A 14446-nucleotide genomic window follows, 5' to 3' on the forward strand; every position below is an offset into this window, starting at 1 on the left:
TCGTCGGGGAGCCTTCCTGGGAGGCAACCGCAGTCGGTACCGATGTCGGAGACCTCACCCCGGGCAAGGGGCCAGCCGGCGCCTCACTCGACGGTACTGGTGGCGCAAGCACCCCCGGTACCGGAGGGGAAGGGCACAACAGCTCTCCCAGGATCTCTGGGAGAACGGCCTGGAGACTCTCGTGCAGGGCGGCTGTGGAGAAAGACATGGAAGCCGATGCAGGAGTCGATGTCAGAGTCTGTTACGGGCGTGGAGGCTGTTCCGGGCTGTCCAAGGTGGAGCGCATCGACACCTCCTGAACAGAGGGTGAGCGGTCCTCTCGGTGCCGATGCCTACTGGGTGCCGACTCCCTCGGCGACCCAGAGCTCTCGGTACCGACGCGGGAAGGAGACCGGTGTCGATGCTTCTTTGACTTTTTCAAACAAAGCATGTCACCGGAGCTTCCCGGTACCGACGAGGAGGACGTAGAATCCAACCGTCGCTTCCTCGGGGCCGAGGCCGAAGAAGGTCGGTCTCGGGGGGGCTGTACCGCAGGAGCCCTCAGGGTAGGGGGAGACCACCCGAAGGCTCACCGCCACCAGCAGGGGAATGGACAGCCCTCACCTGCACTCCAGACGAAGCACCACCGTCCGACGACATCAGCAGAAGTGGAGGTCTCGGTACCACCGACGCCGACGCAGCCTTCCGATGCCTCGGTCCCGACGATGCAGAGGGTCGATGCCTCGATGCAATCGATACCGTCGCGGCCGAGGGCGGAGGTGTTGGCGCTGTCGACGTAAGAGCCCGAGAACAAAACGTTCCACTGGGCCAATCTCACTACCTGAGTCCTTTTCTGTAAAAGGGCGCAAAGACTGCAGGCCTGCGGGCGGTGCCCAGCCCCCAGACACTGAAGACACGACACGTGCCTATCAGTGAGCGAGATTACCCGGGTGCACTGGGTGCATTTCTTGAAGCCGCTGGGAGACTTCGATGACATGGGCGGAAAAATCACGCCGGCGAAATCAAAACTCGTAATTGCGGTAAGGCACCAAAAAGATGGGAAGAAAAAAACTCAACCCGAGGCCTCAAAAGGGCCTACCCCGAAAACGAAAGAAAACTTAACGGGGCCAAAAACTAGAAGTAAGGGAAAGGGAAAAAGACCAAAAGGCCTTTCTCCGGAATCCCCCCTTTTTTTTTTTTTTTATTAGCGAAAGTCAAAAAGACGCACGAGGGTCAACTTAAGGGGCGCGAACGGCGCAAAACACGACCGTACCGAGCGCGGACAAAAGAAGACTGACGAACACGAGCCGGTTCGGGCGGGAAGACGGCCGCGCATGCGCGGTGCGCATGGGCGCGCGAGGACTAGCAAAGGACTTTGCTAGTGAAGTTTCCGATTGAAGGGGCTGCCGTGGACGTCACCCATCAGTGAGAACAAGCAGCCTGCTTGTCCTCGGAGAACTTAAATTTAAACTGGCACTAAAAATCTGGCACTTCCCCCACCCCCAGGGCAATAGCCACCAAAAACACCGTCTTAAGCGTCAAATCCTTCAAAGAACATGCTTGTAAAGGCTCAAAAGGAGGCTTCGTTAGATCTGAAAGAACCAGATTAAGGACCCAAGACGGAAAAATTGGTCTGACCGGAGGACGAAGAAGACTAACCCCCTTCAAAAAACGGGCCACATCGGGAATACTAGCCAAAGACTTACCCCGAATCCTACCTCTGAAACAGGAAAGAGCTGCCGTCTGCACTCTAAGTGAAGAAAGCGACAGTCCTTTATCAAAGCCTCGTTGCAGAAAATCTAACATCTGAGCCACGGAAGCCCGAAAAGGTGCAATGCCAGCATCCGCACACCAAGCCTCAAAAATTCTCCAGGTGCGAATATAGCTCAGAGAGGTGGAGCGACGATGAGACCGAAGCATGGTGGAAATAACTGGAGCTGAGAAACCCCTCTTAGTTAAACGGGCCCGTTCAAGAGCCAAGCCGTAAGACAAAATCGAGCCGGGTCTGGATGAGGAACTGGCCCTTGTATCAACAAGGCCTTGTGCACCGGAAGACGAAGAGGAGACATCACCGTTAGACGTTGCAGATCCGCGTACCAAGGACGCCGAGGCCAGTCTGGTGCCACCAACACTACCGACCCCCCGTGCTCCTCGATCCTCTGTAGAACACGACCTATTAGTGGCCATGGAGGAAACGCGTAAAGAAGGCCAGCAGGCCACTGCTGCAAGAGGGCATCGACCCCTACCGCTCTTGCATCTTTTCGGTGACTGAAGAAGCGAGGAGCTTTGGAGTTGAGACTGGAGGCAAAAAGATCTAACACTGGAGGACCCCAGTAGTCTACTATCAACTGAAACATCCGATTAATACGCTGATCACAGCCTTAAAATTTAAATGTCTGGCGATCCACTCAGTCTGAATCGCTAAAGCAAAAGCTTCCTTTAATGAGCAATAACGGGTTTCAAAATCTGCGTGAATTTTCTCACAGACTATATCCAAATTAACTAGAACCTAAAAGTGACAATTTAAAAACCATGCGGCCTCGGAAAAATCAAGGCACAAAACTATGGTATGTTATTGGGGCCTAAGTCTATTCCTCAATTATTATAGACCATGGAGCCTGACTCAATCTTAAAACAGAGTGGAATTCTTCATATATGAGTTATCAATAGAAATCAAACAAAATAAAACACAATAACCAAAATAAACCACACTCCTCTTCATATATGAGGAATTCTGGCTCCTTTCCTAACAATTTGGTCACTGTCACCCGCTATGGGCAGAAGCGGATGTAAGCCCTGCCTGGGCATCAGCAGCAAGTCAATTATCCCTAACAATATATAGCAACTAAGTATACAGCTACAGCTTAAGACAGGAAAGAGAAATAAGAGGAAAGACAATAGAGCAGGATAAAGAGAAAGGATCGAGAGTGTGGCGACTCAGAAAGTCTGCTTGAACGTTGTCGACTCCTGCTACATGCTGAAATGGCCGTGAGGTGAATCTTCGCCCACGCGAGAAGACTTTCCGCTTCTCGACACAGCAGCCGGCACCTCGTTCCTCCCTGGTGGTTGATGTAGGCCACTGCTGAGGCGTTGTCCAAAAGAACTCGCATCACTTTTCCCACCAGGAGAGAACTGAAGTGCTGCAGAGCTAACTGAATCGCTCTGGTCTCCAAGAAGTTGATGGATCGAGCTGCTTCTAGCGGAGACCAGAGACCCTGGGTCCACTTGTCTAGGCAATGAGCTCCCCAGCCTCGGAGGCTGGCATCTGTCGTCAAATGGTATCCACCGAGGAGACTCCAATGGCATCCCTACAGTGAGATTCTTCATTCGTAGCCACCAAAATAGAGAGATGCGTTCCCGGTTGCACAGAGACAACTTCTTCAGAAGGGAATCTGTTTGAGCAGACCACCGGGACAGAAGAGACCACTGAAGAGACCTCATGTGAGTCCTGGCCCAGGGCACTACCTCTATCGTGGCTGCCATGGACCCGAGAACCTGAAGATAATCCCGAGCACAAAGTACCTTGTGATGCATCAAATTCAGTATCTGAGACCGGAGCTTTAGAATCCTGCCCTGCGGAAGAAAAACTCGATCCCTCGCAGTATCGAAGATGACCCCCAGATACTCGAGAGACTGAGAGGGAACCAAACGGCTCTTGGCTAGATTCACCACTCAACCTAGGGACTGCAAGAACGCTACCACTCGCTCCGTGACTTGACAACTTTCTTGATAAGACTTTGCCCTTATCAACCAGTCGTCTAGGTAAGGGTGGACGAGGATCCCCTCTTTCCGAAGAGCCGCTGCCACCACAACCATAACCTTGGTAAATGTGCGTGGTGCCGTCGCGAGACCGAAAGGCAAAGTTCGAAACTGGTAATGTCGGCCTAGAATCGCAAATCTCAAGAACTTGTGGTGAGCCGGGCGAATAGGAATATGTAAATACGCCTCTGTAAGATCTAATGCCGTTAGATATTCCCCTTTGCGCACTGCCACTATTATGGACCGAAGGGTCTCCATATGAAAGCTTGTGACTTTGAGAGCCCGGTTGACAGCTTTGAGGTCTAGAATAGGACGAAAGGAATCCTCTTTCTTTGGGACCACAAAATAAATGGAATAGCGACCCCGCTTGTGCTCCGCCGGAGGGACAGGACAAATGGCTTGAAGATCCAAGAGCCTCTGTAGTCTCCCGAATCGCCTCCGCTTTAAGACGAGAGCGACAGGGAGACTCCAGAAAGGCTTCTGAAATAGGCCTTGCGAATTCTAAGGCATAACCGTCTCGAATAACTTCCAAGACCCATTGATCCGAAGTAATTTGGGCCCACCTCTGATAGAACTGAGCCAGCCGAGCTCCTACGGGAATAAGAGGAGAGCCCCTCGCATCTTCATTGAGAAGCATGCAATGGGGAGCGAAAAGTCGCGCCCGAGAGTCTGCCTCCTCTGCGGTAACCGCGAAAGGATTGAGTCCTGTTGAAAAACCGAGATCTCTGAGTCTGAGGACACCTTTCAGATTGAAATCTACGGAAAGAGCACATGTGACCACGACCAAACAGAGCCCCGCGACTAGACTGCCGAGGCCTATCCTCTGGAAGACGAGGAACCTTAGAATCCCCTAGGGAATTAACCAATTTATCCAATTCTTCTCCAAACAAAAAGGAACCCCTAAAGGGAAATTTACTTAATTTAGACTTGGAGGCCGCATCTGCCGACCAGCCCTTCAACCAAAGAGAGCGACGAGCTGCGACCCCCAAGGCCAAGGACTTAGAAGAAGCCCTCAACAGATCATACAGAGCATCGGCTAAAAACGCAAAGCCCGTCTCAATCTTAGCCACTTCTACATCAATCGCTCCTAGATCATCAGAAGAGCGGTCCAAAACTCTTTCCGCCCAACGAAAACAAGCTCTGGCCACCAGAGAACCACAAATGGCCGCCTGTACAGCCAGAGAAGAAACATCAAAACTATTCTTTAGAAGAGTGTCAAGTCTCCTGTCCTGAGCATCCTGCAGCGCCGCCCCTTACCATCTACCGGGACCATGTTTCGCTTAGTAACAGCTGAAACCACAGCATCTATCACGGGAAGTTTAAGCAGAGCTCTATCAGCCTCTGGGACAGGGTAAAGGTGATGCATAGATTTAGAGGGACGAAAAGCCGCATCTGGGACCTCCCATTGCGCTTTAATAACCTCCCAAATATCCTGATGCATTGGGAAAATTTTAGTGGAAGCTCTGGATCCCCTAAGATATCAACCTTTCGCACCTCAGTGACAGGGAGAGGATCCTCAAAATGCAAAGTAGAGGATACCATAGAAATGAGATCCTGCAAGTCCTCCCTATGGAACACTCTAGCCACAGCGGGATCCTCCCCCTGTGGCAAAGGCAGTGTGACACCCCAGAGGCTGAGAACGAAGGAGAGTTAAAACAGAAAGCCTCAAACAGTATTCCCCAGGCACAGAAAAGAAACTACATTTGAGACCCAGACATGGATATCTGTACCAGAGCCGGTGATGGGAGGCGGGACTGGTGGTTGGGAGGCGGGAAATACTGCTGGGCAGACTTATACGGTCTGTGCCCTGAAAAAGACAGGTACAAATTCAAGGTAAGGTATACACATATGAGTTTATCTTGGGCAGACTGGATGGACCATGCAGGTCTTTTTCTGCCGTCATCTACTATGTTACTATGTTACTATGTAAAGAGAAAACAACTATATATAGATATATATCCTACAAATAGAGACTAACGGGCTCACTTCCTACCTGCTGGGAGACTCAGAAAATAATAAGGCTAGGGTCACATGACCAGGGCTCTTATTGGCTCTCTAGAGTCAGAGTTTTTTCTCAGTCTCCACCTGCTGGTAGGCATGCACAACCCATCAGTCCAATCCTGGGCCGGTCCAGAGGGATGCTAAGGAATACAAATTAACACATGCATCTAGCTTTTCCTACATAAGTACGTAGCTATGGAATGCATTACCACTTGACGTGAAAAAAATGGGCAACAACCAACTTTCGGAAAATACTGAAGACTTACCTATTCAACAAGGCATACCGCATCGACCCATCCTAATGTATTATATGAACTGTAACGCATTACCACTGTATCTATTAGTCCAAATTTGATCTCTTTATACCTGTTTGCTTAATTCTACCATCAGCCTTATTTTTGAAAGTGATGGGCGCCCAGATTTCGATCCAAATCGGGAGATAGGCACCCATCTCGCAAAGGCGCCCAAATCGGTATAATCGAAAGCCGATTTTGGGTGTCTTCAACTGCACTCCGTCGCGGGAACGAACAAAGTTGATGGGTGCGTGTCGGAGGCGTGGTGAAGGCGGGACTGGGGCGTGTTTATCGGCTGAGGAGAGATGGGCATCTTCGGCCGATAATTGAAAAAAGAAAGGCGTTTTTAGCGCAAATTTAGGTCATTTTTTTGGATGCTTTTTTTTCACGAACAAGTCCCAAAAAAAGTGCCCTAAATGACCACCGGAGGGAATCGGGGATGACCACCCTTGACTCCCCCAGTGGTCACTAACCCCCTCCTACCAAAAAAAACCCCAACTTTAACAACTTTGTTTTCCAGCCTCTATGCCAGCCTCAAATGCCATACCCAGCTCCATCACAGCAGTATGCAGGTCCCTGGAGCAGTTGTTAGTGGGTGCAGTGGAGGTCAGGCAGGTGGATCCAGGCCCATCCCCCCCACCTGTTACACTTGTGATGGTTAATGTGAGCCTTCCCAACCGCCCCCAAAACCCACTGTACCCATATGTAGTTGCCCCCCTTCAGCCATAAGGGCTATGGTAATGGTGTAGAGTTGTGGGCAGTGGGGTTTTTTTTGGGGGGGGGGGGATTTGAGGGCCTCAGCACTCAAAGGAAGGGAGCTATAGACTTGGGAGGTATTTTACTTTTTTTTTTTTTTTTAATTTTTAGAAGTGTCCCCTAGAGTGCCCGGTTGGTGTCCTGGCATGTGAGGGGGGACCAGTGCACTACGAATCCTGGCCCCTCCCACGACCAAATGCCTTGGATTTGTTCATTTTTGAGCTGGACGCCTTCGTTTTCCATTATCGCTGAAAGACGAAACTGCCCAGCTCAAATCCACACATATCCGATGCATTTGTCAGGCACAAACCTTATTATCGAAAAAAAAGATGGGCGCCCATTTTTTTCCCCCGAAAATACGGTCTGTCCCACCCCTTCACATACCCGTTCTTGGACATAGATGCCCATGGAGATGGGAGTTCGCATTCGATTATGCCCCTCTATATCACTTATGCGCCACTCCCGCCTGGCACCTCTACCTTCTGAACTACCCCTATCCCGGTGTCATAATAATCACCACTGCTCTTTTTCTTTTTCTCTTTCTCTTGATTGTTTGAACTCTGACTTGTTGTGTGTTTTATGCAGATTGTTGTAAACCACATTGGGCCTACCCCCTGGGTGGGAAACTGTGGGATATAGCGAATGCTACATACCTGTAGAAGGTATTCTCCGAGGACAGCAGGCTGATTGTTCTCACTGATGGGTGACGTCCACGGCAGCCCCTCCAATCGGAAACTTATTTTTTCTGGTGCACGTCAGCTAAGCACACCAAGTGGCATTTGACGCGCATAGGTCATTACTGCCGGGTTACCGCGTGAGACTTTACCGGTAGGTCAATGGCTGGCGGTAAGGTCTCAGATCCAAAATGGACGCGTGACAATTTTCATTTTGCCGCACGTCCATTTTCAGGTACGCTGAAAAATGATTCTGTGTGCGCCCAAAACACACGTCTACACTACCACAGCGCACCTTAGTAAAAGGACCCCTAAATTATTAGAATTCATATATCAGAGAACCTTAGCACCACATTTGTAATACATCTAAAAAAGTTATTTTATTAGCCTCCACAAAGTTTCTAACTGAACTGGATCAAAAAACCCAAAACTGTTGCCTGGCCATCCTATCAGACATTTGCACAGAAGCCTCAAAAAAAAGTGGCTCCCAGAGTAAGGATCCAAGATTTCAATTCCAAGAAATCCCCATTCTCCGTTCTGTAAGGCATACCAAACCCCATCCTTGGCTGACCTCTAGAATTCCCTACCACAATGAGCCTGCAAATAGGTGGGAAAATGCGGGATACAAATGCAATAAATAAATAAATACCTATGTTCCTGTGCCCAATCTGCCGAACGCCTTTGTCTGAAATCCCGTGCCCATGCTGACTTCACACATTTCAAAATTTTTGCTGACCTCCTTCCAGTCTGCTCTTTCACTTGCCAAACAGGACTACTACATCCAGTTGACTAAATCTCTTGGCTCAAACCCTCGAAGTGTCTTTCTCGCTTCATCAAAGTGCCTTCACATCCAACTCCCCCTTCATTTTCTCCCCAGACTCAGGTTGAGGACTTTTCATGATAAGGTTCATAAGATTAACCTTGAATTCTCAACCAAGTCACCTCCATCTCTCCTTCCCTTGATCCATTCTCTCAACCCTCCTTCAACCCTTGCCTCCTTTTCTTCCTTTTCTGAAATCACTGAAGAGGAAACTGCACATTTTCTTTCCTCCTTGAAACTAACTACCTGTTCCTCTGATCCAATTCCGATTCATCTACTTAGCACTCTCTCTCCTACGGTCATCCCTTCTGTCTGTCATATCCTCAATATTTCACTTTCCACTGCGACTGTTCCTGATGCCTTGAAACATGCCGTAGTTACACCACTTTTCAAAAAACCTTAATTGGACCCTACCTGCCCTTTCAACTATCGCCCCATCTCCCTCCTCCCTTTCCTATCCAAGATACTTGAACGTGCTGTTCACCGCCATAGCCTTGACTTTCTTTCATCTCAAGCTATTCTTGATCCACTTCAATCTGGCTCTTGCCCTCTTTATTCAACTGAAATAGCCCTTGCTAAAGTCTACAATGACCTGTACTTGGCCAGATCCAAAAGTCTCTATTCTATCCTCATCCTTCTCGATCTATCTGCTGCTTTTGACATTGTTGATCACCGCCTTGATACACTGTCCTCACTTGGATTTCAGGGCTCTGTTCTTTCCTGGTTTCCCTTTCACCTCTCCCATCACATGTAAACTCTGTTGGATCCTCCTCCATTTCTATCCCACTATCAGTTGGTGTACCTCAGGGATCTGTCTTGGGATCTCTTCTTTTCTCCATCTATACTTCTTCCCTTGGTGCTCTAATCTTATCCCATGGTTTTCAGTATCACCCTTATGCTGATGACTCCCAGATCTACCTCTCCATACCAGAAATTTCAGCAGGAATCCAGGCCCAAGTACCAGTATGACTGTCTGACATTGCAGCCTGGATGTCTCACTGCCATCTGAAACTAAACATGACCAAGACTGAGCTTCTTATCTTTCCCACTAAACCCTCTCCTCTTCCTCCATTCTCTATGTCTGTGAATAACATTCTCATCCTCCTTGTCTTCTCAGCTCGCTACCTTTTGGTCGTCTTTGACTCCTCTCTCTCTTTCTCTGCACATATCCAACAGATTGCTAAAATCTGTTGTTTCTTTTTCTATAATATCACCAAAATTCACCCCTTCCTTTCTGAGCACACTACCAAAACCCTTATCCACACTCTTATCACCTCTTGCTTAGACCATTGCAACTGGCTTCTCACAGGTTTCCAACTAAGCCATCTCTCTCCCCTCTTCAATCTGCTCAAAATTCTACTGCATGATTTATATTCTGCCAGAGTCACTATGGTCATATTAACCCTCTCCTCAAGTGACTTCACTGGCTCCCTATCCATTTCTGCATAAAGTTCAAACTCCTCTTACTGGCTTACAAGTGCATTCACTCTGCAGCTCAACAGTACTTCTCCACTCTTCTCTCTCCCTACAATCTTCCCTGAGAACTCCATTCACTGGGTAAATCTCTCTTATCTGCACCCTTCTCCTCCACTGCTAACTCCAGACTCTGTTCCTTTTATCTTGCTGCACCACATGCCTAGAATAGACTTCCTGAGCCGGTACGTCAAGCTCCATCTCTGGACGTCTTTAAGCTAAAAGCCCACCTTTTTGATGCTAATTTTATCTCCTAACTCCTATTCACTTGTTCAGCACCAATATGTTTTATCATGTCCACCTTAGTAATTCCCTTATTTGTTCTGTTTCTGTGTCCTGATTAAATTGTAGGCTCTGTCGAACAGGGACTGTCTCTTCATGTTCAAGTGTACAGCGCTGTGTACATCTTGTAGCACTATAGAAATGATAAGTAGTAGTAGTCTGTTGCTATTCTTTGGGATTCCGGAATCTTGCTACTCTTTGGGATTCTGAACGGAATGTTGCTACTCTTTGTCCTTATCCCTTGTCATGTTTGTCTGTCCTGATTAGATTGTAGGCTCTGTTGAGCAGGGACTGTCTCTTCATGTTCAAGTGTACAGCACTGTGTACGTCTTGTAGCGCTATAGAAATGATAAGTAGTAGTAGTCTTTGGTATTCCGGAATGCTGCTACTCTTTGGGATTCCGGAATCTTGCTACTCTTTGTCCTTATCCCTTATTTGTCATGTTTGTCTGTCCTGATTAGATTGTAAGCTCTATCGAACAGGGACTGCCTCTTCATGTTCAAGTGTACAGCACTGCATACGTCTTGTAGCACTATAGAAATGATAAGTAACATAGTAGATAACGGCAGAAAAAGACCTGCACGGTCCATCCAGTCTGCCCAAGAAATGTGTCACTTTTTTGCGTAATACCTTACCTTGATTTGTACTTGTCTTTTTCAGGGCACAGACCGTACAAGTCTGCCCAGCACTATCCTCGCCTCCCACCATTGGCTCTGGCACAGACAGTGTAAGTCTGCCTGGCACTATCCCCGCCTCCCAACCACCAGCCCCGCCTCCCACTACCGGCTCTGTTATCCAATCTCGGCTAAGCTCCTGAGGATCCATTTCTTCTGAACAGGATTCCTTTATGTTTATCCCATGCATGTTTGAATTCCGTTACCGTTTTCATCTCCACCACCTCCCGCGGGAGGGCATTCCAAGCATCCACCACTCTCTCCGTGAAGTAGTAGTAGTAGTCTTTGGGACTCCGGAATGCTGCTACTCTTTGGGATTCTACACGGAATCTTGCTACTCTTTGTCCTTATCCCTTATTTGTCCTGTTTGTCTGTCCTGATTAGATTGTAGGCTCTGTCGAGCAGGGACTGTCTCTTCATGTTCAAGTGTGAAGTGCTGCGTACGTCTTGTAGCGCTATAGAAATGATAAGTAGTAGTAGTAGTAATAGTAATAAGAAATACTTTCTCCTAAGTTGCGTGGCCCTAGTCATGTCTGGGAAGATCTGGATTTTCTGACCACAAAAGGAAAATTCTTTATTATTAAAATTTCAAAACCATGATCTTATGTTTCTCAGTAGAGAATGTAACAAAAAGGGTTGACCTAGTATTTATTACATCATTAGAACTTTCGAGGAAATTTGAGACATGAAGACTAGCTTCTCCCAATGTATCTAGGCCACCCTTGATGGGATTCTCCACTTGGAAATGATGGGAAGTATAATAACTCTGAGCAATAATTGAGCTGCAGAGTTCTGTATGAGTTGTAAGCACTGGCTAAGTTAATATGTGATTCATCATGTAGAGAACATTAAAATATTACTGGACGAATATGCATGAACACTGTATCCACACTGCACTACTGCCCCAGAAAGGATGCAGCATTCAGTCCTCCTACCTGGTGTCTCCACTCTTTGATAGTGGTAGGGGTTCACACAGACTTCATCTTTCTTCATGTTGAAGGCGTATTCGCATATTTCCATGGCACGCAGCTCGTGATGGCTATGAAGGTCTGGCCATCGCCACAATCGACAGTATATGACATGGGGCAGTCCCTTCCGGTGGGATACTTGAAGCCTGCCATCTAGCGATCTGGAAAAATGCGTAAGTGGATTTACTTTAGACACTTTCTCTCAAACAAATGAGTGAAATGACTGGCAAGTCATCAGTGTATAAACTACAGTAATACCCATAACAAGATTCTTACTGCCTTCAAAGAAAATTATACGTCTGCAAATGGAAAAAGTAATTTGCTCACAGAATGTAATAATATACATGGCAGGCAGAACAACCATCTTTGATTTTGAAAAATATAATCCCATTAATTACAGTGTCCTCCTGCATCAATATTTTCCTAGTAAAACCCTCATCCTTACCCCATATCTACTACAGATTTGACAAAGTTGGAGACTGATAGGTATATTAATTCCCACAAACCCATCTATTCATCACATATCCAGGAGACAATGACAACGACCCAGACTACATCTCCCGCCTCATTTTCCCCTGCTTATCCCCTTTCGCCTCATCAACCCCTCCCCCAATGCTCACCTACCCTTACTCACACCTCTCCTACTCCCTTCACTCTTGCCCATTCCCCTCCGCCTCATCTACCCTCCAATTGCTCACTTACCCTTGCTCATACTTCTCTTACTCCCCTCATCCCTGCATTTCTACATTCCTATTTCTTTTATTACTCCGATAATACTCAACTTATTTCTCTCCACCAATACTTTGTAATCCCAATTACTACGTAAGCCGCATTGAACCTGCTTTGAGTGGGAAAGCGCCGGGTACAAATGTAATAAATAAATAAAAATAAATATTTGTTAGTATTTCAAAGAATGAGTAGCAGATGGGCAATCAAACCTATGTGTACAGACAGAGAGACAGACCGACCAACTGACCTGCCCACCCCAATAGACGGTCTCACTATCGTAAAGCATCTCTTATTAAATCCGACTCTGTACGTCAACATTTACATGGCAAAATACTTAGTAAAGCAAAGTTGCCGTGTTCTCTGCAGACAGCAGGGTAAAATAGATGTTAAAGTGGATGATGTCATTCAATGCCACCAGGATGGAGTAGCTCACTCAGGCCCCCGATGCTCAGAAGCAAACGCGGGCGCTAGAGGCCATTAGCACCAGACTAGCGGCCATGTTTGCCAGTGCATAATGTTCAGAAGACCCTTACGGCAGCAAACAAGAGCTTGCCAGCAATCAGCGCTAATCGCATGCAAATGTAGGCAAAAGGATTAAAATGAGGTCATTTCAAATTCCATTCAATGCACAGAGAACAGCGTCCCTGAAGAAGGGCGCCCTCCCACACAAAACCCAACGCCAGCTCGGAGCAAGTGTTACTGAACTGTCCAGCAAGGTAACAGGTTGGAAGTCCTATTTCTTCCTATATAGCCAATCTTTTTCCTGTACAGAGGGACATGTCAGGCGCAGACGTGAAGTTTCAGTTGTGAAGGAGGCAAGGGAATCCTCTTCCCCCATGGCAACCGAAGCTGGAATGCTGCGGGAATGTGAGGGGGTGGCGGAGAGGCTGTGCGAGAGGAGCGAAGACATGCAGGCTGCTTGCAGTCTGCAGCTCCCATTCTACTGCCCCTCATTCCCGGGACGGTTTCCTCTGCTTTTGCCGCATTGCCTCTCCCCCCGTTGGACTGGACACGTGAACAAGAGGCTTGCTTACGCACAGCTGTTGAGCACATGCCCCTGGCACAGCAGACTTCCTAATGCTCGATGCTAACAGCACGCATATCATTTGCATACTATTAGTGTCGAGCATCAGGGAGTTGTTTTGGGGCGCTGTGGTGGCAGTGCTGGAGTTTTGAGAATCAGGGCCTCAGAGCTCAGAAACAATTAGCAAAAGTTTCTGAGCACATATGTACCTTCCTGTGCATCACACCCTACAGAAGTACTTTAGTTAATCCATACAAAGCTTTATGTCAACTCTCTGGGAGCTGGGAGTGTTTGTGTGTCTGATTTATCCTACCGTCTACGGAAAACACATTGACAAGCAGGCTAAATCAGCTGCACAGTGGACCTTCTCCAGCTGAGGGTTGCTTTAGAATGTAGCCACCTTTACAGAAAGAAGAAGCTTTAAAATAGGTAATTTTGGAGGTGGAACACATTAACAACCAAAGTTATCTTTAGAATTTAGAAATTTTACCTAAACAAAAGAATTTTCAAAACTACATGTCCTATTGCAGTGCATGTTGTTGAAGAATGACTCAGTCAACAACATGAGGTAAAGGTATGCAGCAAGCACAAACACGGCCGCTCTAGAAATGGACTGACACTGCCCTGACCTGATGTGCTTTTTGTTTTGCATGGAGAGTCTAGTTTGCTGGTACCAAAAAATGGGTGTAGTCCATCAACCAATTAGACATCATTCTTTTTATTATGGCCATTCCCTACCAGTCTGGATCATGCAATAATATAAAGAGTCGTGCAGTCTTTCTACTGGTCTCTGTATGACTTGTATAAAATGTGAAGGCTCTCCTGCAATTCAGCATACGAATAGATGTTTATCTTCGATAAGCATGAGCATTAGAATAGATGACAGGGAACTTTATTGAGAGAGATGAAATAGAAATACCCTAGTGGTCTCCCAATTTAAAGTTTTGCACCTGGGGCAACGGAGAGTTAAGTGACTTGCTTAAGCTCACAAGGGGCTGCAGTGGGAATTGAACC

The 14446-nt window shown here is 47.4% G+C and overlaps 1 protein-coding gene across 1 annotated transcript in view; it reads right to left on the minus strand.

Annotated features, from left to right (window-relative positions):
* LOC115459108 (mothers against decapentaplegic homolog 3-like) overlaps positions 1-11838 on the minus strand; it is a gene marked incomplete at its 3' end in the record, with an annotated part of 29863 nt that extends 18025 nt beyond the window's left edge. The window contains exon 1 of the mRNA XM_030188973.1: positions 11647-11838. Coding sequence (XP_030044833.1) covers positions 11647-11731 — 85 coding nt within the window. The remainder of the gene's footprint in view (positions 1-11646) is intronic.
* Between the last annotated feature and the right edge of the window lie 2608 nt (positions 11839-14446).

The sequence above is a fragment of the Microcaecilia unicolor genome, unplaced genomic scaffold (genome assembly GCF_901765095.1).
Source record: "Microcaecilia unicolor unplaced genomic scaffold, aMicUni1.1, whole genome shotgun sequence".
Classification (NCBI taxonomy): Eukaryota; Metazoa; Chordata; class Amphibia; order Gymnophiona; family Siphonopidae; genus Microcaecilia; species Microcaecilia unicolor.